General features: G+C 48.5%; 2 protein-coding genes across 2 annotated transcripts; one reads left to right on the top strand and one right to left on the bottom strand.

The window, feature by feature from the left end:
* Positions 1-6030: 6030 nt before the first annotated feature.
* Positions 6031-17481, bottom strand: LOC138207210 (NHS-like protein 1). The gene is given in 10 exon segments (XM_069164276.1): positions 6031-7818; positions 9174-9261; positions 9471-10302; positions 10304-11407; positions 11409-13145; positions 13234-13646; positions 14010-14244; positions 15143-15279; positions 16099-16209; positions 17287-17481. Coding segments are annotated over 10 exon segments (5448 nt in total). The 5' UTR covers positions 17345-17481; the 3' UTR covers positions 6031-7085.
* Positions 17482-25043: 7562 nt separating this feature from the next.
* Positions 25044-26720, top strand: LOC138207207 (zinc finger Y-chromosomal protein 1-like). Its single transcript, XM_069164273.1, has 2 exons — positions 25044-25466; positions 25630-26720. The coding sequence occupies exons 1-2, from the start codon at positions 25094-25096 to the stop codon at positions 26025-26027; spliced, it is 771 nt and encodes a 256-aa protein (XP_069020374.1). The 5' UTR covers positions 25044-25093; the 3' UTR covers positions 26028-26720.
* Positions 26721-26747: the final 27 nt, after the last annotated feature.

The raw sequence follows: 26747 nt of genomic DNA, 5'->3' as shown, positions 1-26747 counted from the left end.
GTGAAGTCGCTGTCCGTCAGGAGGGTCTTCCTGCTGGTTTCAGGTGACTTTGCTCCTGGTGGAGCTCCAGTATTCGGGCTGAGGTATCGACACCTGGACTGACATGTTGGACACGACGGTTTCCTCCACAGCCACTCCTCGATACACTGCAGAGAGACGGCCGTCAGCACCACGGACAGCATCAGCACCACGGACAGCATCAGCACCACGGACAGCGGCAGCACCACGGACAGCATCAGCACCACGGACAGCGGCAGCACCACGGACAGCATCAGCACCACGGACAGCGGCAGCTCATCTTCCACTGCTGCCACCCTCAATTTAGTTTATGCTCCTTTTTTGTTATTATAACATTATAACAACGCCACATGAATGATGCTACCTCAATGGAAGAGGTGTGTGTTGGGGGTGGGGGGGGGGGGGGTGGAGGGGGGGATGGAGGGGGGTGTTGTGTTGGTCTGTTACCTCTTTGTGGAAGGTGTGGTTACACGGCAGCTCTCTGCTGCCGCCTGGTCCTTGATGCAAGTCGTTGTGACAGATCACACACACACTGTATGCATCGCTCTGCAACACACACACACACACACACACACACACACACACACACACACACACACACACACACGGGTTAAAGTCAAACATCCTCAGAACAAGGCTTCGTTGTGTCTTGTGAAATGTCCCCCACCAGCGACATGATGTTGCGTCTCCTGAACTGGCCCCGCCTCTCAGATTGTGCGGCCTCAGGGATTGTGGGAATGAGGGAGGGTCTTTGCTCGAGGGTGGGGGGAGGGGCCTCCTGCGGCGAGGGAAGGAGGCGGCGGGAGGAGGTGCGACGCAGCAAGACCCTCGCTGTGACCGGAGCCCGAGTGGACGAGTGGAGGCGAGACAGATCCACGGCTGAGAGGGTGGCCTGGACACAGATCCATCAATCAGGCACTCAATCCATCAATACAAGTGATTTGCAGCTGAAAGAGCACACGTAAATATCAACTCAATGTAAATATCAGAAAGAACAAAAGAGTTTAACAGGCAAATCATTCAAATAATAAAACACTTCATGAAATAAAAAGAATAAAACTCAACATTCTCCTTCTTTTGGACCGATTTGCTTCTTTGCTGAATACTTAAGAACCAAGTGAGTCTGTGATCCTGTAATCTCATCATGGACTGATAAACACGACTCTGAGTGGAAAAGCCTGATTAGAGGCTGCAACACCCAACTGGACCAACACGGCGTGACCCAACCCAGTCGCAGATAAAAATGGACGCGGAGAGGCGGAGCTTCACGAGGAGTTTCCCTCCAACAGACGTTTCAGGCATCGACTTCCTGAAACCAGAATAGAAACCAACGGTAGCGCCTAAACTTCCTGTCTGTAAAACAGACAGCTTCCACCTCCCAGATACTCAAACTCCACATGAACGTCCATCTGCAAATGTTTCCACAAGAGGGCGCTGGTCCATCGCAGCTCAACGTTCACCCTCAAACTGACTGATGGACTTCGTTACGTCTGAACGTGTTTGAGGAGCAGCAGGTCGTCCAGTTGGCCTGAAGACGTGAAGACATGGAACCTTCTGGTTTATTGTGATCGTTGGAGAACTTCTCCAGCGCAGCTGTGAATGGACCCGTGGGAGACTTCAACATGTGATGCTCGTCTTTTCTTACCAAACACGGCAGCGACGCCCGCCGGCTGGACCTCGTCTGGACCGCCGGCTCCAAGCTGCTCCTGCTCTCAGGACTTCCTCCTTCTGCTTCCACTTCCTCCTCATCTCCAGCTGCTTTCTGCTGTTCGCCTCCTCGGTACCGCTGCATCCACGCGTTGAAAATCGTGGCATCTTCCTCCTCCTCCTCCTCCTCCTCTGTTTTTAGGGGGATCGGCTCTTCGATATTTGAAAATACTTTATCTTCTTCTTCGTCTGGATCCATTGGAACGATGTATGTTGATTAGGAGGAGCTCAGCTAAGTTTTAGCCAGTTGGACTATTTCAGGATGAAGTTACACCAACAAACGGGCTAATTAGGGTGAAATCATTTACAGCCACGCTACGATAGAAGCTAAGATCATTTTAATTTCTAACCAGCTAATAAGGTTTATCATACAGACAGGCTGATGGATGAACAGGTGGTGTTACGACCAGTCTAAAGTTAGTACTAAAGTTAGTACTGGGGTAACAGATTCACACCAACACCTACGCTAGGTAAGAAGCTAGGCTAGCTTAAAGAGGGCTCAAGTAGAAGACTCGTTTACAGCCAAGAGGATTCAAATGGGGCGGCTAAGCTATACTTTAGCCAGGTAGCTTATTGGGAAGCTAATTTAAAGCAAACACCAAAGTTAATTTAGAGAAAGGCTGATTGATAACCAGGTGAAAGTTACACCTGGAACCATATTTATACCAAGAACGATTTATAAAAACTAACTAATTTACAACAACTAACTGATTTATAACAACTGATTACAACAACTAACTAATTTACAACAACTAACTGATTTATAGCAACTGATTTATAACAACTGATTTATAACAACTAACTGATTTATAACAACTAACTGATTTACAACAACTAACTGATTTATAACAACTAACTGATTTATAACAACTAACTGATTTACAACAACTAACTGATTTATAACAACTAACTGATTTACAACAACTAACTGATTTATAACAACTAACTGATTTATAACAACTGATTTACAACAACTAACTAATTTACAACAACTAACTGATTTATAACAACTAACTGATTTATAACAACTAACTGATTTATAACAACTAACTGATTTACAACAACTAACTGATTTATAACAACTAACTGATTTATAACAACTGATTTACAACAACTAACTGATTTATAACAACTAACTGATTTACAACAACTAACTGATTTATAACAACTAACTGATTTACAACAACTAACTGATTTATAACAACTAACTGATTTATAACAACTGATTTACAACAACTAACTAATTTACAACAACTAACTGATTTATAACAACTAACTGATTTACAACAACTAACTGATTTACAACAACTAACTGATTTACAACAACTAACTGATTTATAACAACTAACTGATTTATAACAACTAACTGATTTACAACAACTAACTGATTTATAACAACTAACTGATTTATAACAACTAACTGATTTATAACAACTAACTAATTTACAACAACTAACTGATTTATAGCAACTGATTTATAACAACTGATTTATAACAACTAACTGATTTATAACAACTAACTGATTTACAACAACTAACTGATTTATAACAACTAACTGATTTATAACAACTAACTGATTTACAACAACTAACTGATTTATAACAACTAACTGATTTACAACAACTAACTGATTTATAACAACTAACTGATTTATAACAACTGATTTACAACAACTAACTAATTTACAACAACTAACTGATTTATAACAACTAACTGATTTATAACAACTAACTGATTTATAACAACTAACTGATTTACAACAACTAACTGATTTATAACAACTAACTGATTTATAACAACTGATTTACAACAACTAACTGATTTATAACAACTAACTGATTTACAACAACTAACTGATTTATAACAACTAACTGATTTACAACAACTAACTGATTTATAACAACTAACTGATTTATAACAACTGATTTACAACAACTAACTAATTTACAACAACTAACTGATTTATAACAACTAACTGATTTACAACAACTAACTGATTTACAACAACTAACTGATTTACAACAACTAACTGATTTACAACTAACTGATTTACAAGCAGGATAAATTACTAATAAACAAAACCAAACCAAAGCAGACTAAAATAAAGGAGTTAACCGGTCCGTCAGAGAGGTCAGCAGGGATGAAGGATTATATCCAGACAGGAGATCCACCTTCAGTCCAGTGACCTCTGACCTCTGACCTCTGACCCCTCCGACCCCCGCGGCTCCCTGCAGGTCCATTCAACACCAGCGGCCTCCACACATCCACCTTCACCCTCCTCTTCCTCCTTTCTGTCCTTCGTCTCCTGCAGTCTTTCTGCTGATCTCAACCTTAATCCAGTTACTGCAGGAGGAGGAGGAGGAGGAAGAGGAGGAAGAGGAGGAAGAGGAAGAGGAGGAGGAGGAGCTGAAGTGTGTCATCACTGATCAATACTGGACTCAAGAGTACTCACTGAAAATACTCCACGAGTACAAGTACTGCAGTCAAAGCTTCACAGAAATAAAAGTACTTCAAATCTGATTTTTAGATTCATATTTGCTGCATTCATAAAGTATTTTACTGTTAATTATTCAAATAATTTAAAATCCTTTCAAATATTATTCAACTCATTTTAATTCTAAAGTAATAAAACTTGAAAAGGTTTTTGTACAAACATCAAGCTGCAGAAATATGGAGTTAATATTCAACATGAAGATCTCAAACATTTAAACTTTAATATCTTGTTGAAGGAAATTAATTATCAAATCAAATCTGACATTAAATTTAGACATGATTAAAAATAGATTTCACTTTTCTGTTCAGTTGAATGATTTTTTTAATTCTCACTGATCAATTCTGATTTTATTAAATTGAATCTTAAATTAATTTTATAAATTACAATTCAAGATCAGATTTGAGGTTAAAGTTTGATATTAATGTAAAAGCGCCACATTAGAACATGTGATGAAGATTAAACAACATACAGTTCATGAAGAGGAAGATTCTCACTAAACATTCATCTTTGAAGATGTTGGCAGAAGTTGTTTAATTTGAGAGAAACAATGTTTCCATAGTTACCACGTTATATTTACGTCATCTGAATCTATAACGTCATTTTAACTTTCACATCGGTAACAAAAGGTCATCAGAGAGGAATCTTATCATCACACCAAACCTTCTTCACTCACGGTGCCGAAACACAACGCATTCTGGGAGATCTCCACCACCTCATCATCAGAGGTCAGCAGGTCTGGAGTTGATCCAATCAGAGGTCAGCAGGTCTGGAGTTGATCCAATCAGAGGTCAGCAGGTCTGGAGTTGATCCAATCAGAGGTCAGCAGGTCTGACACAGCGAGTCTATAAATAGGACCGAAAAGGCTGTTTGCTTCCCTCTTGTGGACAAAGTTGAGAAGTACAGGAGCTGTGAAACTGGACAAAAACTACAAGCGAACTACATTTCCGTGCAGCTGAGCGACACTTCCTTTCAGCTCCCGCTAAAACAAACGTACAGACCCTCGTTGTTTGAATAAACAGGCCTGAAAGGAATTTTTGTCTGTCTTAAATCTTTAAATATAAGATTTATCTTAAGATAAAATATTTGTTTGTTTACTTCAGCCGAGTTTAGGACTCAACAGACAAACAGACATCAACACCTAAATTTCCAGTTCACTTCCATCACCTGTTGAGTGCATTCAGTTTCACAGGATTCTTTATCTCTGCAGAGAAATATAAGATTTAATCAGCCGTTGTTAAACCAGCTGTTTCAGAGCGTCTTACCTTGAAAAGCTGCTCTGATGATGATGATGATGATGATGAAAGAAACAGCTGCCACCACTTCACTCACTGCAAACAGGCTGCAAGGTTCAACAGCAGCTTCCTGAGTCCTCCTCACGTTGTTGTTGTTGTTGTTGTTGTTCAAACGGACCTTTTTCACAGCAGACATCTGAGTTTCCGTTGGATCAGTTTGATTAAATGTCCCAGGAGGTCATGACAGCGATCCAGCACACACACAAGCAGGACTTCCTCTAATTGGAAGGCAGCCATCATGAACACACCTGAACTAAAACGAGTTGGAAAAGTCCAGTGGACCCACAGCCTGTTGGACATCACTGTTGGACACACAGATTCTCAAACCACCTGCAACGAGGCGAAAAGATTCAGAGCTACGACAAACAACCAAAGTTATTACAAACACAGAAGGATGGAAAACAAAGAACGTCCACAAAGAGACACACAACAACAACAACAACAACATTATTTGAGGTGTCATTTTGTATTATTGTTTTCAAAATACAGGACATTTTGACAGGAAACCAACAAACAGCTTGAGTTCAGTTTGTCCTTTATTGCTTCCATTTCCTGTTTCCTGTTTCCTTTCTGCTGCTGTCACTCATCACTTCCACCTCAGCGTTTTCCTCGTCCATTTATTCATTCTGTAAATCTGAAGCTCGTCCGTTCAGAGTAGATTATGTGGAGGATGAAACAGGATTATTTACATTGCTTATTATTATTCAGTCCGTGAGGCTGCTGCTTCATTCAATGTGACGCCGAACGGAGCAGAATGAACTTTTCAGGTTTTCTTGTTTTACCAGTGAAATGTCGAGATGGAAATAGAGTCTTAAAAGATGGTTTTATTGTGTTTTAAGTTTGTTTGTTTTTACGACCAGGATACTCAAAGTTTTCTCTAAATATCTGATTTTCTTCTTTACAGCTGCTTTTTGGACATAAAACATTTTTATTTTTTGCTAAATTCACCTTAATTTTTTTATGAAATTTCACATTAAAAGCTGTCCATCAACTTAACTTTCATCAGAACGGGCCAATTAAAAAGAGTAGAATTGTTTGGATCGACTAGAACCACCTGGTTTGGGACGTGAACATCTGTGACGTCCCCGTGGACCTGAAACGGGAGCAGAGACACGTCAGGTCACCAACCAGCGGTCACGTTACCGTGTTGAACTCAGCTGCTGATGTTGATCAGTAACTCTGAATACTTCCTGACGGAGGTTGTTGATCCCGCGGCTCCGTGCTGCGTTCAGGAACACTCTGAACTTCTTGACGGACCCTCGTACAGAAGACTTCAAGGAAAGCTTTATAATGTAACTGCTGAACATTCTCATTATTATTATCACCGTACTATAATATAACATTAAGGACACAGGCTCGTCTATATATGTATAAATAATCTCAAATCTGCCGGCTGAAAGTTTCCCGACAGTAAAATGCAGACGGCCGAACTCCACGGTGGACTGAGATCCTTGAAGTGGAGCGGTCAGTCGTTGTTTAACTCGCTGAAGTTCAGACCTTAAAGAAACACCAGGAGCAGGAAAGACACGCTGAGGCAGCGCCACTCCTCCAGCTCACGTTCACCAACCGACCGTCAACAAGTCTCAAACCATCTCGGGCTCGATTCTCCGCCGCCTCCTGGTGACTCAACAAAAACCTCCTCCTCCTCCTCCTCCTCCTCCTCCTCCTCGCCTTCCCCTTCAAAGATGGCGGTCATGGGGGCAGCAAAGAGCCGGCAGCGAGCGGCGAAGCGTCGGCTGGCCGAACAAGGAGGAGTGAGGGAGCGAGGTCGCACGGAGGAGGAAGAGGAGGAGGAGGAGGAGGAGGAGGAAGAGGAGGAGAGGAAGAAGAAGGGAGAGGAGGAGGAGGAGGAGGAGGAGACAAGGAGGTGACTGTACGTCAGATCCTGTCGACTCCACCCGAACATCATGGAGAAGCTCTGAGTGCACGGAGACGAGGGAGGTAGCGGGACGTCCAGAGTCAGGTGTGCGTTGATGTCATGAATGTGGGCGGAGTCTGTGAGTTTCACTTGGTATGGTGGAGGCGGAGGAGGCGGAGGAGGTGGAGGAGGCGGCGCCCTCTGGAGGTTGATGTCAGGAACTTTACAAAGACGCTCGACCGCCGAGATCCGAGACGAGGAGTCGGCCCGACTGCCCTTCCTCAGCAAGAGAGCCTTAAAGCTGTCGCTTCTTGCCGACCTCTGACCTCTGAGGGCTGCAGGTCGCGTCAGGTGGGGGAGGGGGTCGGTGGGGGTCACCGGAGGGGAGGAGGAGGAGCGATGCCCGTCTTCCTCTGAATCCCTTCTTCCGAGCATCTTCCTCTTGGATCTGAGACAAAGACGAAGAAAGTCAGAGAAAGAATCGTCTCAGCAAATTTAATAAAACATCTTTTAGTTCAGAATCAGGAGAGAAGATGTTGGAAAATAATCTGTGAATCTTCATTCATTAAAGATCAGTTCAAGCTCCCTAAACGTCCACGTGAAGCCTTCGGGTGGACTCAAAATAAACGGAGGTTTGGAAGACAACACAACAGCAGCTCTGAGGAACTCTGACGGCTGCAGACTTCATCAACTCGTGTCCTCACTTTTAAAAGCAGATTTCACTGCAGGACAGACGCTCGTTATTTCAGAAAAGATGTCCGACGTCTGTCGGAGAAACATACTTTTGAAATTGGTGCTACGTGACCAGAGAAAACAGGAAAACAGGCTCCAGCACCCAGAATGCACTGGGCCTGTTTCCTTCACAGGGAACAACAGTTGGAGGAAGCTCGGCCGACATCTGACCGCTCACTCACCAAAACTCACCAAAACCTACCAAAACCCACCAAAACTCACCAAAACCCACCAAAACCCACCAAAACCCACCAAAACTCACCAAAACTCACCAAAACCCACCAAAACCCACCAAAACTCACCAAAACCCACCAAAACTCACCAAAACCCACCAAAACCCACTAAAACCCACCAAAACTCACCAAAACCCACCAAAACCCACCAAAACCCACCAAAACTCACCAAAACCCACCAAAACTCACCAAAACCCACCAAAACCCACTAAAACCCACCAAAACTCACCAAAACTCACCAAAACCCACCAAAACTCACCAAAACCCACCAAAACCCACTAAAACCCACCAAAACTCACCAAAACCCACCAAAACCCACCAAAACTCACCAAAACCCACCAAAACCCACTAAAACCCACCAAAACTCACCAAAACTCACCAAAACCCACCAAAACTCACCAAAACCCACCAAAACCCACCAAAACTCACCAAAACTCACCAAAACCCGCCGCACGCTTCTGCTGTGAAAGTCAACAATCAAAGCTGAGAGTTGAGGGACGTTTTAAAGGAAGCTTCTACTTTAGGGCACAAAGCAGCAGAGAGGTCCAGCGGGAAGACAAGGAGGACGGAGACCGCCGGGAAACGTGGACGATGAGGAAACACGGACACCAAAGAAAGACACGTCCTGTTGAGGCAGCGGGGACGGGGGGGGTCGGTTTCTAATCGCTACCATTCATCCACCGATCGGAGGCGTTACCTGCAGCCGAACCCGACTACCGGGCGCTCACGCCGTGCCTTCCCATAATGCACTGCTCCACAGAGGCAGAAGGAGGAAGCGGGCAGACATGTGAGGTTGAAGCGTCGGAACAGTGACGGCTCTGAGCCGGTGCGTCTCTACCTGTGGATGACGGCGAACAGATCCTCGGTGGTCCGCGGTCGACCGGAGACCAACATCTGATCCGCCGAGACTCGGACGAGCAGATCAGCTGAAAACAAAGAAGAGTTTACTGATCACGACCGGATTAACACCACGGGGGGGGGGGGGCTGCAGCGTGATTGGCTCACAGCGGTCGACACACACATTCATTTCTCTTTCAGGGTTTGTGGCTTCCTGACTCCAGAGAACATCAGGATCTAGAACATGAACACGTCTGAAGCTTCTTCACAACACTTCTTTCCTCAAACCTCAACTCACCGTCTGGACGTCTGCTGGCCTCCTTGGCTCCTTCCTTTCTTCCCTGCTCCTCCTCCTCCTCCTCCTCATCTGGTTCCCGTATCAGGAGATCTGGAAGTGACAGCTCCCCTCCCAGGTTCTCATTGGACAGCACGCTGCTCAGGGAAAACCTGCTCTGACCAATCAGAGCGCAGGAGCTTTCAGAGTCGCTCGTTTCGCGGTCGCCCACGTTGGTCGTTCGCACCTTCTCGGTCTTCGGCATCGTCCTGTCTTCAGTCGCATCCTGTTCGTCTCCGGATGAGGACGAAGATGACGAAGATGAGGAGGAGGATGACGATGAGGGGGATGGCTTCGTTGTTGATGACATCATCAGCAGTTGCCTGCCTGCCCTCCTCTTCCTCCTCTTCCTCGCTTTGTCTTTGTTCTTTGTGGTGGATGAAGTCATTATCATCACCGTTGTCTTCATCAACCTCTTTTCAGCCCTTTCCTTCTCGTCTTCCTCTTCGTCTTCAGCCAGCGATGACCTCATCATCCTCCTCTGAAAACGTTTCTCCTCATCCTGATCAACCCTCGTCTTGAAGGCCCCCCCACAGCGGGGGTCTCCGACCTCATTGAGGGAGCTCCCTGTCCAGTTAGAGGTCGTCCCACGGGCCCCCGAGGTGCTCCTGGAGGGGCTCCTGGTGGGGCTCCTGGTGGGGCTCCTGGAGGGGCTCCTGGAGGGGCTCCTGGTGGGGCTCCTGGTGGGGCTCCTGGAGGGGCTCCTGGTGGGGCTCCTGGAGGGGCTCCTGGAGGGGCTCCTGGTGCCCGAGGTGCCTTCAGGTGCCACAGGTGTACGTTTGGTAATTCTGGCTGAGCTGAATGAACGATCCGGCTTCTTGTGCACCATCGGGGGCTCTTGGCGCTGAGGGGGGGAGGGGGGGCGACGGGGCGGTGACGTCAGCAGGTGCGGTGTTCGTCGAGTGCGCAGGTGTCCGGTGCTTCGGTGAGGGCGGACCGTCGGTCCGACGTGCGGTCAGAGATGTGCGGTCGGAATCAGCGGGAAGCTGCGATCGGCTGTTGGTCTCAGGAGACGGCCCGTCGCTCCTCCAGCTCCGCGTCCCTCGTCCCGCCTCGGGGGACGTCGTGAGGTCCAGAATGCAACGATCCGGCTTCTTTGGTGGAACCGGCTTCTCCGGGGAGCAGAACTTCCTCGGGCTTCCTGCGGTAACGTCCCTTCGACTGCGTTTCACATCGCTGGTCGTTGAATCTCTGAAACTCTGCGTTTGTGATTTATTCGTGTCATTTTGTTCTCCTTCCTCTTTGCTCTCCGACTCCGTTGTTCTACGTTCTCTACGAGTCTCTGCAGGTTCTGTTAGCTTAGCATCTGTTAGCATTGTGTCTACGACGATGTTCTGTTCAGTGCCAGAAGACATTTTGACCCGAAGACTCTGATCTCCACGGTTTGTGGCGTACAGGTCTGAATCTTCTCTCTCTGCAGTGCACTTTGGGTTTTGGGGAGTTTCACCAGGACCGGTCCGGTCCGCTGGGCTCTGAAGATGGACGTGAACCAACTCGTTGTTGGGCGTCTCCTCCCTTCGTGTTCGGTTGAAGTCGTCGTGATTTGACTTGAGAACAGTCGGCGTGTCTTCGGGGTAGTTTGGACCGCTGGTTATGTTAGCGTCAGTGTTAGCTGCATCACTGATAGCATCCTGCGGTTCTGGCTCGGCTACGTCACCACCGGGACCGACCCGCGGGTCGAGGTGTTCTGGACCCGGAGCAGCACGGTCCAACTGAGCTGACCGTACGGCAGCTTCAGAGGCTGGCGGGACGTCCTGGTTCCTGACGGAGCGAAGCTCGACGCCCTGCAAAGCTCGAGCAGTGACCACGGGGTGGGGGGGGGGAGGGGGGCGTGGCCGGTCTAACAGTATAGTATGGAGACACGCCAAGGCTTGAGGCGGAGGCTGTGGGGAAAGTAGGAGGAGGTGGTGGGGGAGGAGGAAGGTCAGCGATGGGCAGTTCTAGGAGTTCTGAGGATGGAGGAGGAGGTGGGGAAGTTGGTGGGGGGGGAGGGAAGTTGTTTGACGATGAAATTGAGGACATGAGAGCATGATGGGAGCTCTGCCTCACGGCGTAGGAGTAGGGGGGAGGAGGAGGCCGGGAGGAAAGAGGTAGAGGAGGAGGCTTGGGAAGGGATAAAGGTGGTGGAGGAGGAGGAGGAGGGGGAGGCAGAAGAGATGAAGGTGGAGGAGGAGGAGCAACAGAAAGTTTGGTGAACGACGGAGGAGCAGGCAGGCAGGACGGGGGGAAGGGAGGAGCGGGAAGAAGAGACTCACGAACGGGGGAGAAGAAGACATGAGCCAAAGGATAGGAAGATTCTGGAAGAGGAGGAGGAGGAGGAGGAGGGAGAAGAGGATACTTGGCAGCGGAGTCTGAGGAGGTGCAGGAGGAGAGGGAGGAGATGGAGGAAAATGAGGAAGAAAGGGAAGAGAAGAGGGATGACTTCCTCTCTGGCACTGGTGGCTTTGGCCTCCCTTCACCCCGAGACCTCGTCCTGGGCAGGGAGGAGGCAGCGGGAGACAGGGGGAAGGAGGAGGAGTATGAAGAGGAGAAGGGGGAGGTCGGGGGTTGGGAGAAGGCTCCAGGGCTTGATGTGAGAGGGGAGGAAGGGGTGAGGGGGGAAGACACTGGAGTGCCAGGAGTGGGAGTGTCGGACTGGCTGGAGTAACCGCTGGAGGGCGAAGCGAGGCGCTGAAGAGGAGCAGCGGAGGAGGCAGCTGGGGGGGGGTTGAGGGCGAGTCTTAACCCCGTCTCCTCTGAAGCTGGAGATCCAGGGGGGAGGACAGGGGAGCGGTCTGTTGGGAGGTGGTTGGAAGGGGGAGAAGAGGTCGCCGCCTGGTAGTCTGGGCTCAACGCCTCAAAGGTGGTGACCGTCCCGCAGTTATACCCACTCTGGCGCCTCCTGCTGGTGCTCCGAGGCACCCAGGGGTCGTGGAAGGCCTGGGGAGACGAGGTGGGCGTGCGCTGGGCGGTGCGGTCGAGGTGGGGGCTGCTCCTGTCCGGGCGGGGGCTGCTCCTGTCCGGGCGGGGGCTGGATGAAGACCGGCAGGATTTGCTGCGACCCGGCCGGCGCCTCAGAGAGTCGGAGCGCAGCGGCGGAGGAGGCGGGCGCTTGGACTTGCGGAGGGAGATGCTGCGGGTGAGGGTGCGAGAGGAGGCGGAGGAGGAGCTGGACCTACGGGTCATCCTCTCTGAACACAAGGAGGTGCTGTCAGTGCCGGTGGGGGAGGAGCACCCGGAGGACACGAGGGGATCGCAGTTCCAACCCTCCTCAGAAACGATGCCGCCGTGCACGCTGCAGCTGTCGGAGAGGAGCTCGTAGCTCCACCTCCCCCCATCGTAGGAGTCGTGATCGTAGGAGAGGGTCTCCTGCTGGGCGGGGAGCTGCTCCCCCACAGCCTGGTAGCTAAACTGAGACTCTGAATCAGCGATGGAGGAAGAGGAGACATAGTGGGAAGAGGAAGGGGCCTCACTCAGAGGGCTGTCGCTGGGGTAAGACCACTCTGATTGCAGGGCAGGACTGGAGGCGCCGGGGGCCGAGGAGGTGATGGGTGAGGAAGGAAAAGAGGAGGAGGAGGAGACAGGAGACTGGGACGTGACTCCGGCTGTGGGGTCAAAGGGCAAGATGGGATGAAGGTCGCTGGGGAAACCCTGTAGATCCTGTGAATGGAGACGGAAAATAAAACAGAGTGAATCTTAATTCTGGTTTTAATGAATTTAATGTGACAATGATTCCTCCTGAACTCACCTGGGAGCAGGACAAGGAGGAACTGAGCGTCCTGTAGGAGGCGCTCTTACAGCTGGAGCTCAGTGAGGAGGTGGTTGCCAGACGGGTGAGGCTGCGGGCCTCCGAGGCGGATGAGCAGGCGGAGGTGGAGTGGTTATCGGCATGTGGGGAGGATGTAAGGGAGGCCATGAGGCTGGACATCCCCTCCCCTCTTGGGGCTCGGATCCTCCGTGCCTCCCTTCTGATGTCTCCCCTCTCCTCCACCTCCCCCGCTGGGTTCTTCTGCTGCTGGGCACCAGGAAGGACCGCGGAGGCCGGAGACTCCGGTATCCCGCTGACCGTCGTGCGGCGGCTCAGGCTGCGGGGTCCCCTGGTCAACGAGTCGCCGTTGGAAAGGGTTCTTCGAAAACTTGCCTGACGATCAAAACTTTCACCTGAAGTGTGATCACACAGGAGAGAAGACATGGGGAACCGAGTCCCAACAAGTCGGCCAAGTTTAGTCTCCGAGACAGGTTCCCTGTCAGAGTTTCAAGTCCTGGTCGTCTGAGGAAAAGCTCACGTCCACATCGTGTCCCTGCTTCAAGTCCAGTTTCAAGTCAGAGTAATGTCTCGAGTCCAAGCTAGTGTCGAGTCCCAAGTCCAAGGAGGGAGTTTAAGTCCTAAGTCAAGTCGTGACAAATCTCCAATGTGATTCAAGTCTCAAATTGGACTTCTGAGTTCAAAGGTAAGTCTGTGGTGAGTCTCAAGTCTGGGTGCGAACCGGTCTGGCGTGAAGGTGGACCCGAGTCCAGCTGTACCTGAGACGTTGATCGGGACGATATCCGCTGCGACGGCCTCGGCCTGCCGCCTCATCCGCTCCTCCGGAGTTGGAAGCCGGGACGTCGGCTCCGTCTCGACGTCGACCGTCGGCTCGTAGGTCGGCGCGAGGACGTCCCAGCAGGGGGTGAGCTGGACGGGGTTCAGGACCAGCGGGGTCAGAGGTCGCATGTTGTTTAAGATGAACCTCTCGTCGTCTTCTGAGGACACCGACGACTGACAGACGGAAACAAGCTGTGAGTCACACTTTGGTTTGACCGGGAAGACTCAGGGTTTTAATCCAGGTACATCCAGGCTAGATGGGCTGTAGTCTAATCTAGTCTGGGAGGGTTGAGTTCAACGTCTGTGAGGCTGAATTCATCCGCAGTAGATTCTCATTTCGTCCCTCTAGTTTAGCCCGAAGGAGTTCAGTGTACCTGCAACAGTCTGGGTCAGCGTGGTAATTTAGCCTCTTAGTTTGAACTCAGTTGTGATGTTAACGCTTCTCTACTCGGATCTGATCTAGTCTACTTTGGAGAAGTTGTATCCGTGTTTACCTTTCTCCTCTGAACAGAAAACTTGAAACAAACTGAAAAGCAAGACTGAGAGAGAAAATCCAAGACTGTGGACCTCTGAGAGGAGGAGAGGTGAAAACATGAGGGAGGACAGACAGGAAGCCACACAGAATACAAATGATTAAAAGAAACTCAGAGATCATGAGAAGAAAAGGTTTACGAGTACAAACGATGGGAGAGGAACCGTGGCGGTACTTCAGTTTGACCAGCAGGTGGCAATGAAACACAAAGATACACCACTGCTGCAGCTGAGGCTTCATAAAGACCCAGAACAGAACCGGGTCGAACCGACCAGCACCAATGATACTAACGGGTCAGGACCTTTCTTTAAAAGTGATGTCTGCAGTGTGACATCAAGAAGAATCAGACAAGAAACTGAAGCAGAACTGGATTTTAAAAAATAATTACAAAAGAAAAAGCAGAAACTCTTGTTTAAGAAGCTGGAACTGTAAAATGTTTGGTTCAAAAGGACAGTTAATAAAAGAGTTCATCAATAAATGTTTCTGCTCTGACTGTAAACTTGGATCAGTAGCAGTCCGTCCACATCACGCGTCACTCACCATCTTCCTGCTTTTGTCCCTCCACCTTCTTCGTGTGCCGCCCTCCGATTGGTTGAGGTCGGCGGACGGAGAGAAGGTGGGGCTCTGTGGGTGGTGCAGGGAGCTGCTGCAGCCATGCTGAGTCAGCCCGTTCCACACTACGAACAATGACAGGTGATCAATCAACCAGACGAATAAAGCAGACGCAAATGACCTCAATGCCTGAAAATGATCATGTAATTGATCAATAAATCAGCTGTGGAGGTGTTAATGGATCAGTGGACCACACCAGCCGAGGAGCCGACTTTGTTGTCTTGGGGCGACATGCGGCGCTGCAGCAGAGCGGGCTGCATGCATGCAGCTCTCTGCAACCTGCTCGCTTCTTTACCAGGTTTCATTTGTCTATTTAAAGTCTAACAAGTCTTCATGTAAACGTCACAGTGCAGCACGGCTTCAACCGAGGAACCCGCCTGCACATTTAAATCAACCAACAGGAATTTATTCACCTGCATGCAAATATGGGACATTAAATATGTCAAAAATGATGGTTAATTGTCCTTTAACGTCCACATGATGCACTTCACTGCCATTCAAATAAAAGAGTCTGTAACTATTAAAACCAGCCAATCAAACACTGAATGACGTATTAACTGAGGTCCAATCAAATGTTCTGAAAGAAGGAGCATCTGCTAGTTTGTTTTCAAAACACTGAAATCAGAAGAAATTCAAATAAAACTTGTTTCCTGCTGCTGCAGTCAGTTAATAAGTTTTTTACACTAAAAACTTCATTTAAAAAGTAAACTAAGATCTATTTTGAAAGGATCTACTGATAAATAACAACCAGGAGTGTGTCAGCAGCTGCGCCTCCCTCCCAGGAGACCGTGGAGGAGCGTGTCAGGAGGTCAGTGTCTGTTCCTGAAGACTGTTCTCAGAGCAGCAGGAGTTTCTGACCCTCCCTGTCGTCGACAGGCGCTCACCTCGCAGGTCGTCAGCGCTGCCGGACCGCCGTTTCCCGGGGATGAAGCGCAGACCCTGCTGAGGCTTCTGGGTAGTGTAGTGAACAGACCACCTGCTGTCGCCGTCCCCTGCTGCACACACAAAGACAGAGAGAGAGAGTTCAGAGCGACGCTGCTCTCCGGGTTTAATCTCGTCTCAGCAGATCCATTCACACTCAGAGGAGCAGTGATGGTCGCCGCTGCAGCACTCCTCAAGGTGACCTCCACGCCGGGCCACGGGCTTTTATTGTGAAGGAGCAGCACATTCATGAGCTGACAGATGGGAAGTTTTAGACCCGTTAACACTCGGTAACGACACGTGACATAAACCTTGTCTAAAAGGAAGTTTCACTACTAGGAGGTTTCCAGGGTCCTTGAAGGGACTCCAGGGGTCTTTAAAAAGTACTAAAGGTCCTCAAAGAGGCTCAGATGGTACTTGAGTTTCTTGAAAAGGTGCCAGAGATCCATTATGAGGCTAAAAGAGGGTAAATGGGTCTTGATGAGGTTCTCAGTGGGGTCACCTGCCCCTTGAGAGGGCCCTGGAGTTTCAAGACTCCTCAAGGAGTCCTAAAAGTTCTTGATAGGCTTCCAGAGTCATCAAGGAGACTCAAGTGGGTCCTTGAGGAAGTTCCATGGGTCACTGCACATCTTCAGAGGTTCTAAAGGTTCTGAGGACTTGAGGAGGCCCATAAAGTTCTTGAGGGTTCAAGTGATCATAGAGAAGGTATTTGAGACGTCCCAGAGATCTTTAAGGAGCCCAAAATGTTTTTTGAGGAGGTTGTTGGGGCACTGAGGGGTTGTAAAGGATTTAAAGAGGGTCCTGTGGTCCTTGAGGAGACTCCGGAGTTCTTTAGCAGGTACCAGAGGAGCTTGAAGAGGCTAGAATGGTTCTTGATGGGGTACTGGAGTTTCCTGAGGCCCTGGAAGAAGGTCCTGGAGTCCTTGAGGAGGGCCCTTGAATCAATGACCTGTATGTTGCTATGGTAACAGGCAGTTGAAGACACCTTAAGCTCCGATTTCAAATGCAGGTCAAACTGCCGACCCGGACGATGTCCGACATAATTTTAACATGCACATGACAGCCAATCAGAGACCAGCATTATATGATGTCATCATTAGAGAACGCAACACGGCAGTTAATCAATCCATCGTCAACACGGCACCACTCACCTTTGGTCTGACTGAGATATCTGAGCACGGACTTTATTGCCGCTCCGATCAGAACCATGACGACGCCGCACACTCGCTCAGACACACAAACACAGCGACACACGCAGCGACACACACACTCCTGAGGCTGCAGCAGTAATGCAGCTCGACTCGCTGCGACGCCGCTCTCCTCCCACTCCTCTCTCTCTCCGTCTGTGCCACTCGCCCCCTCTCTTTCTTATCTACACACACACACACACACACACACACACACACACACACACACACACACACACACTGGCAGGGAGCCAGCACACGTGTGTGTCCTTCATGTGTATCGCCAGGTGATGAAGGTTACCCGCAAACACTGCATTACGACTCTCTCACACACACACACACACACACACACACACACACACACACACACACACACACACACACACACACACACAGTGTGTAGATGAAGAGACAGATATGAAAGTGTGTGTTTGCTTTAGATGTGCAGCTCTGATCTTCTATTCTCTGTGTTCTAGAGTTTCTATCTTTGTGAGGACGTCGTCATCAGCTGTCAAAATGTTCAACGTCCGTCCAGAAACATCAAATACGGGACCCAACTACTCGTCTGCTCTAAAGCTGCGTCTCCTTGTTGTTGTTTTGTGTCTCTACATCGGTGCTCCTGTGCCGTGTTACTTCATAATTAATATTTGTGTTAATATATTGAATATGACAACCGCACCTATGGATGATGGAGTTGATGATCACCTTCATCACCACCTTCATCACCAGCATTGAAGTGGGACAGTCTATGTGGGCCAGTGGAGCAGCTAATTACTGACTGACTGACTGACTGTCTGTCTGTCTGTCTGTCTGTCTGTCTGTCTGTCTGAACCCCCGACTGTTTTAATTAGTTTCATTAATTAGACAGGAAGTAGGCCACACTGTCATCATGTCACACTGTTATATTATAAATAGTCCAATCAGAGGCAAGGGGGTTGGAGCTTCCCAGCTGTGAACAACATACATGTCACACATGTCCAATTATATATTAATCAAGAAGGGAAACGCATCCAGGTGTGTTTTACCTCGACGGGTTGACATTCAGGTGGAGAACAGGCAGCAGCTGTCGCAGCTATAAAGCCTGTTCATCTGTTATTACAGGAATTAGCCATTAGCCTCACGTACGGGGCTGCAGATAATCCCTACACACACACACACACACACACACACACACACACACACACACACACACACACACACACACACAGATTATGCACACAGGGGAGGTCATTAAGGGAGAATGTGGAGAGCGGCTGTGTTTTTGTTCCGGCTGTAATCTGAGAGAAACGGCTGAATGTGATGCATTATTGATCAGATCGTCATATTGTGTATGTGTGTGTGTGTGTGTGTGTGTGTGTGTGTGTGTGTGTGTGTTTGTGTGTGTGTGTTCATGCTGCTTCAATATTCCGATTTAAACATGAAGAAACTGAAACTGGATCAAACCGGGGCAAACTGAAAGAGCAGACCTTCATCACAGGTCTTCATCAGACTGTAACCATCGATCATGTGATCAATAACACCTGAGCGTGTCCTGCTGCGACCATCAAAGTGAGCTGAACACACCGGGATCAGTTCACACCCAAGGGAACCAAGTCCAGCCAGATGGCACCAAGCGTAAAGAATCCAGGCTGTCTGGGATCGTTTGGGGTCAAACTGAGCCAAGCAAGGCCAGCTGCCAAAGTTCAGGACCAAACAGAGCTGGGCCAAGTTACCTGGGCCAAGCTACCTGGGCCCATCTGGGACCTCAAATACACCAACCAGATAAGTTAGGAGGATCTGGGACCAAACCCAGTCAGGTTAACACGGGACATAGAGCACCTCAAAAGTCCACACCAAGATAGTTAGGACCATTCAGGGTCCAACAAAACCTCCCTGTACTATTCAGGACCAAGCAAACTCAAGTAGACAACCTGGGACTAGCCGAAGCAGGCTAACGAGGATAATTCGGGACCAAATTGAGTCAAACTAAGCTGATTGGAATCAAACTGAGCCAAACAAGAGTAGTTGAACTCTGAACTTGAGAGAGGGCACCAATGAGGACCTAATGGAGCCAAACCAGGCTCGCTGATATAATTCCCAACTAAACGGGACCACGAGAGACTTGCTTGTGCCAAATAAGGGAAGCTCAGATCAGCAGGAATCATTCAGGACCAAACTGGGCCAAAGAGGAAGAGGTGGTCCAACCAGAGAGCTGAACGAGGCTGAAGTGGGCCATTCAGGACTACCGGCTGGGACAGATTTAAAGTCGCAGAACAATATGAAAACTACCCAGAATACCGAGCAGTACCTTTGTGTAGGAGGGGCGTGGTTTGCGTGGCTTCCTGTCTGAAGCTCCTCCCTCGTCGCCATCTGAAACTGAAGAAGCTGCGCCTCCTGCTGGGCCGGTAGCGGTACTGTGGCGGCACCTCCGGCTCCCTGAGGAGGGGCATGGTGCTAAGAGGGGGGGAGACCGGCAGGGTGTAACCGGGACAGGGCTCTGGGCCCGGGGGGCAGGAACTGGTTTGGTGCCGCTGGGCGAGGACGGGGCAGGTAGGGCGCTGCAGCTGAAGGGGCGGGGACTGTGGGAGGGGCTTCCCATACGTTTCTGGAGCGAGGAACAGTTTCCCATGAGTCTTGGGGGAAAGAGAAGGGTGAACATGGGGGCGTGGTGGGAGGTGCTGGGGCCGGTACCAGGGGCTGTTGCCTGGATACTGAAGGTGAGGTGGGAGGGGCTTTTTGTCACATGAGGGCGACCCGGGTGTGCTGACGCCCCAGATGGCGTCATGGTGCTGGTGGATTTTGGCGCTGAGCAGACGCCGCCGTAGGCTGCCCTCCATTTTCGGCTGCAGGGCTGCCATCTTGCGTGGAAGAAGCTCATCTCGCTCTTCGTCGGAACCCGTGTTCCAGCAGCGGGATGTCACACCAGGCCCCGCCCCCTCGCCACCAAGACACTCCACATACGAAATCATCCTGTCCTCGGTGGTGATTGGCTGTTTGATGACTTGTCCCCGCCCTCCTGACAGATCACAGACGACTCAACTCTCACAATCCCCTCGTTAGTATTTTCATCTTTTCACACTAAAAGCACGAGACGGTTTCTAACCCTTCATAATAAGAGTCCAAGTGCTCACAATTAAAGTTCAAACACCATTAAATCATTACAGAAAAAACTTTCCTTAACAACTCTTCAAAATAAATGTTTGAAAAGCCTTCAGTCTTTGTATCCTTCAGAGTAAAATTACAGTAAAATCAACTGTACGTAATTTTTCCAAAAACAAGCCTCAATCGTCGTCACAATAAAACCACAAAATGTTAGATTTTCCAGTTAAAGGAACAAAAGGTGACACGATCTCAACCGTTGGCTCAGAAGTCCTTCAGACTCGTATAATCCTTCACAAAAGGTTGGTAAAGAAAACAAAAATAAAAGCACAAACATTTTCCCGCTCTTCACAGTAAAAGCTCAAATGTTTTCCATAAAAAATGTCCCAACAGTTCTTCATAAAAAAGCTGTACACATCTTCCCCATAAAATCGATCTTTCACAATAAAAGCTCCAGACATTTAGATTGGGATTAAAACTCTGGCCTCGTCCAACTCCTCATTCCTTCACAAGATAAACCTCAGACCTCCAAAACCAAAACACTCTCAGCCAAAAAACAGTTTGAGTCCAACGGTAAGCGTGATTTTCCTCCAGACGTGTGAGCTGCTCGGTTCCCTCTGCTCACTCTGACTCTAATCTACTAACGGGGATTATCTAAGTCTGCAGATGGCCGGTGTGAGACAGGTATTTACTGCCAAACTCACACCACATGTTGCCTGATACTGCAGTACTTTGTCAAACTGGTGGAACAAAAGCTCTTTTACTCGAGTAAAAGTATCACCATGAAATATCACAAGCAGAAGTTCGACCTTCAAAGGGCTCTTAACGTCCTGTCGGTGATCTTGACTGACTTCAGCTGGCAGCTTCTCTACGCCACAAAAAGAGGGTTTGTTTGACAGCACTGGCCAACACAAAGTACAACGCTAAATGTCCAGGGAGCTAAGAAGATCGTAGGTTTACACGACTCAGGAAGGTCTCCAAAAAACTGCAGGTTCAAAGACCATCTGTTCAAACAACTGTACAGAAGCAGAAGAAGTCTGGAAGAAGATCCACCTCGGCAAAGTGGTTCAGATGGCCAGGAACAACCTGATCCACCAAGGCACGGCTCTACCAAGTTGGACTGAGGAAGAAGTTGGACTGAGGAAGAAGTCCCGGCTCCGAAACAGACGCCATCAGGCTCGACTGGTTTACCACAAGGACAAAGAAGAAAAACCCTTCTGGAGGAACGTTTTAAGTTCAAGAGACAAAGATGAAGTTGTCCCTTCGGATGTCAGAGCTCCTCTAAGGCCTCATTAAGATTAAAGTTCAGAAAACCCAATTTAAACAAGACCGTGTGCACCAAATTCTAGTTTTTTTTATTTTATTGTATGTGATCTGAAAAGTGCCTAAATCTGTGAAACTCGTGTGGAGTGGAAGGAGCAGAAAGGTTCGATACTCCAGTAAATCAAGATTGGACTTGAGTCTACGTTTGGATCACATCCGAGCCAAAAACACACACAGGAGTCGTCTCTGAAAGGGAGAAACAGAAGACCAATCCAGCTGGTGCTCCCGTCTCCTCCTCCTGACACATTTATTCTTGTTTTTCAGGTGAACCTCAGGTCCTTCTGTTTGAGTTCTGTCAGTGACGGACGAACAGAACTAAAAACTCTGATGTTCAGATACCTTCTCTTCGTCGAACTCTTCGTCGTTTACCGGTGGAGACTCCGCCGGCCACGTCTGAGGCTGCACATTCACTGTGTTTATGTTGCAGCTGTGTTTCAGAGATTCAATGGGATGTTTCAGCCTGCCTCGACAGGCCGGCAGTTATTAACACACACACACACACACACACACACACACACACACACACACACACACACACACACACACGTGTCAAACTCAAGAATGCATATGACCCAAAACTTCTGCCACGAGCTACAAAGATTCCGCTTTAACACAAAATACGATGGAAACCATTTCAGAAACAGTATTAGTAGTATTCGTAGTATTCGTAGCAGTATTTGTAGTAGTTTTAGCAGTAACCATAGTAACAGCAGCACAGAGAACTGCAGCAGCTGTAATCTGGTAAAAACACTGCATTCATTTGACTCCAATAATCTCAGCACAAAATGAGGCTTGTTTTTAATTTCACACACATTTCAGCACACACACACACACACACACACACACACACACACACACACACTGCAGAAAGGCTACAATGATAACAGCGTATGTGTGACCTACATTTCTAACTTCTCTCTCACCTTTAAAGCAAAGCATGTCGTCCTCGCTCCCCAGCGTCCTCGATGTGTTTGTATATATACAGTATTTATGTGTGTGTGTGTGTGTGTGTGTGAGAGTGTGTGTGTGTGTGTGTGTGTGTGAGCTCATCCCAAAGACTGAAGGAAAACACAACTTCAAACTCAGATTCCTCCCCCCTCTCTCTCCGTCTCCCCTCCTTCGTTCTACCACAATAAAAGCCCCCCTACCCTCCTCTTCAATACAGTTTTAATTGGCTGATTTTCAAAATAAAAGCCTGATCTGACCTGAGTTCATGTGAAATGTAATTCTGAGGTGTTTAGTTTGGTTTTCTGCTCCTTTAATGAATTTGTATTAGATGCAACAATTTAAATGTATTTTTTTTAAAAAGCTGGTCTCTGATGAAGTTCTGACAGGGTTAGAAAGCTCCAAAACAGATGGTACATTTACCTATTTTACTTTCTGATGCTTTATTTTAGAAATTGTATTTTACATGTTTAAAATTATTTATTTTTCCTACAAATGTTACTGTTCAAAAGTCAAGAAAGGAATTGTTTCAGGTCTTATTTTGAAATGTATCTTCCGACACAAGAGGTCAAATGTCACCCGGTGCAGGATTTGATGGAACTGCCCTTCTCAAACTGTTCAGAGCAAAAATAAACCCGACAATTAGTCAATAAATCAAGTTGCCATGAACAAAGTGAAACACACCTGACTGATGGCTGAAGCAGTGGATGATGGGAGATGTAGTGTCATCGCTCCTCAGCAGGTGTTCCTTCTGCAGACAGAAATAGCTTCATTAATCCAGAGTCACAGAAGTGCAGCACTTCAATCTCCCAATGACCTGTCTGATGAAACTCTACATCCCCATATTTAATTGGTTAAAATCGTGGTACTGTTACAGAATGATGTACGTCCATAACATTCAGTTAGTTGCATCGTTTGTTCAGCTGTAAACAAAGAAAATAAAAGCAGACCACAGCTCTCGCGATAGCTGCTTGTGTGGGACTATTGAACGATTGTGATTGGTCGATCGCGGGTGGCTAAAGCAAACCGATTGGCTCCGCCGGACGTAAACACGGAAGTGAGAGTTAGCATCTCCGAGGCTAAAAGGTGCGGCGGGTTCAAACAAGAAGGTTTAAATCGGTGAAAATCGGGTTTCTATCCAGTTCAGGTCGAAGAGCGCGATCACGGAGGAGCTCAGGTGTGGAAAACACGGCGTCAACTCGTTTCTTTGAGTCTGGTAGCATGTCAGCTCCACCGTTACTCCATGAATCTGACAGCGCGCTCGAGCTGTGAAAGGTTTTAATTTAGTCAACAAAATACTGCAGAAATCAAAGAAGAATTTCAGGTCAGAAAAGTTCTGTTTCATTTGAAAAACGTCCAAATGTTTTGAGCACCGTCATATTTTCTCAGAGTTGTGATTCCTGACATGAACATTTATGCTGATCATTTCCTTATCAATGAATCTTATCATTCACTAGTTTGTGTCAAAATTTATTAAATAATCATTATAAACTGCAAATTTTTAGGCATCTCTGGTGAGAAAATGGTCGAAATAGTTGATGAAATCTTAAAAAGAAACTAAAAGCCATCAAATAAAGTGCTGCAAATATATTCATTGTGGATCAATGAGCTGATTTCTTGAAGAATCTAGTTTTCTGCCAATCAGCTGATCGCTTCATGCAATAATGATCATTTCAGTTTCAATAACAGAATATTTATCTTACAAATATTCCTAAAGAGGAATATAACTTTGGTGCTTTTTGCTGAACGACCAATTTTAGTGAATAATAATAATGTGACCGTAACAGCGGGCCTCCTGCAGCGCTGCAAATAACACAAATTTGTAATATTTTATTACAAAAAGAGACATGACCAATAAGAACTGAGTTTTAAAGTGCGTTCATTCTCTCCATCATCATGTGTAACAATCTGAATACTAATATTTGAGCTCATCTGTGACAAACGTCTGAATCTGTCGGAGAGTATTTCCCTCAGATGCTCCGCCGGTTTAAAGCAGGATAAAGTAGAAAACAACGAAGTAAAGGTTGAATGTTTCTGATCTCTGCAGCGATGTCCGTCATCATCCAGACTCGGGGTGAGGTGGGCGGCGGCGTCGCCGCTCACCTGCAGTGCCCCCACTGTGGCCACTTCTCCAAGAGCCACGCCCACCAGCTGTCCCACACGGCGGCGTCCCACCCCGCCTGCCTGGACGGCGTGGTGGTGGGTCGCCTCGGCAACATCCTGATGTACCAGAGCGGCGCGCGGCTCTTCCACTGCGCTCACTGCTTTTTCACCAGTCGCGACTTCACCAAACTCTACAAGCACATCATCTCCAAACACTGCATGGACGAGAGGGAAGGGGGGGGCGGGGGAGGGGGGCGGCGACGACGGGAGCGAGAAGGGGGAGGAGGAAGAGGAGGCGGGGAAAGAGGCTCCCAAAAGAAAAATGGCCAGCGAGGCTGAGGAGGAGGAGGAAGGCGAGGGGGCGGAGCTTGGCAACAAGGGCGTGCTGATGTTCGATGGCGCCGGGTACCGCTGCCTCATCTGTGGCTGGAAGAACAAGCTCAAAGCTCTGGGCGTCAACCACGTGGTGCGCAAGCACGACATCCCCAAAGCCTACGCCTCGCAGGCCGTCAGGCGCGACGCCACCGCCACCGCGCCCAACCAGCCGCAGGGGGGCGGGGCCACGGAGGAGGAGGAGGTGGTCGGGCTGAGCGGGGAGCTGCTGAAGGAGGAGATGGAGGCTACGGCCAAGGTGGTGCGCTTCATCTCCAACCGCTTCGTCTGCCTCATCTGTGGCTGGAAGACCAAACTCAAAGGTACCCCCTCCCCCTCCTCCACCTCCCCCCCCTTCACCTCCCTCCTCCACCCCCCCCCCCCTTCACTCCCCCCTCCATGTGATTGATCAGTGAATTAAAGGTGGATCAGGTGATGCAGCAGCGTGTTGTTTTGATGCAGCGTGTCTCTACCTGTGTGTCGCAGGTTTCGCCATCAGCCACGTGGCGCGTTGCCATGACGTCGAGCGTCCGTACAGCTGCAAAGACTGCAAGCGCAGCTTCTTCCTGCCGAGCCGGCTGCAACAGCACGTCGGCACCGCCCACCGGCCCGGACGCTACGCATGCCCCTTCTGCTACTTCAGGTCCCACTTCCTGGGAGGCTTCAGGAGGCACTGCAGCCGCTGCAACGCCCGCGAGGAAGAGGAGGGCAAGGGAGGAGGAGGAGGAGGAGGAGGACGAGGAGGAGGACGAGGAGGAGGAGGACGACGGGGGGAGGAGAACGAGGAGAAAGGAGAGGAGAGGAAGGAGACAAGAGGGGGGAGGAAGCGAAGGAGATCAGAGAGGGTGATAGAAGAGGAGGAGCAGGAGGACGAGGAGGACTGAAGGATGAAGAACTGTTTGTTTTCAGACACAAACAACAACCCGCTTCAAGAAATCAGAAATAAAAACGTTTTTCTGAAATGTCTTCTTGTGGAGTTTGAACTGGTGCTGAAGTGGGCGGAGCCACTGGAAAGAGGGTTGGACTTCATAACATGGCTCCGCCTCCGGTGTTTATGAACTATTCCTGTTCTGCTTTGAACCCTCGTGGTTGAAATGAACTTATTGTAAGTCGCTTTGGATAAAAGAGTCAGATAAATGAAATGTAATGAAATGATGCTTCAGATGGAAACTGAAACGTTGAGAACGTTGTTGCTCGGCAACATGGGCGGCATCCAGGAGCCATAGAGGCTCACAATTTAGCAAGCGAGCAGCCATGTAGGAATGTAAAGATGTAATGAGGGCGACTCATTTATTATTAACGTACAAAGAAAACCTCTGGAAGATTAAAATTACGACATATTAGCTCACCATCAAACATAAGATGAACGTCCACGGCTTCGAACGTTTCTGAAAACAGCAAACACGTCTCAACGTTCCTAAAACTCAGACCTCATGAACACCACCAGGGGGCGACGCTTCTCAAACACGACCCCATTAGAAGCTCGCAGAAAGTTGACTCGAGCTTCCGGTCGACCGACTGTTGGCTCGTTCTCCGTTTCTGATCGACAGCTTTCGAATCTGGAATTCATTCGCAGTTTAAATCGATGAGTAAAAACTGAACTA

Source organism: Embiotoca jacksoni, unplaced genomic scaffold (assembly GCF_022577435.1).
Source record: "Embiotoca jacksoni isolate LCO1_2020_lvr unplaced genomic scaffold, fEmbJac1.0.p SCAF_30, whole genome shotgun sequence".
NCBI classification, from domain to species: domain Eukaryota; kingdom Metazoa; phylum Chordata; class Actinopteri; family Embiotocidae; genus Embiotoca; species Embiotoca jacksoni.
This window is presented reverse-complemented; position numbering and strand designations above follow the sequence as displayed.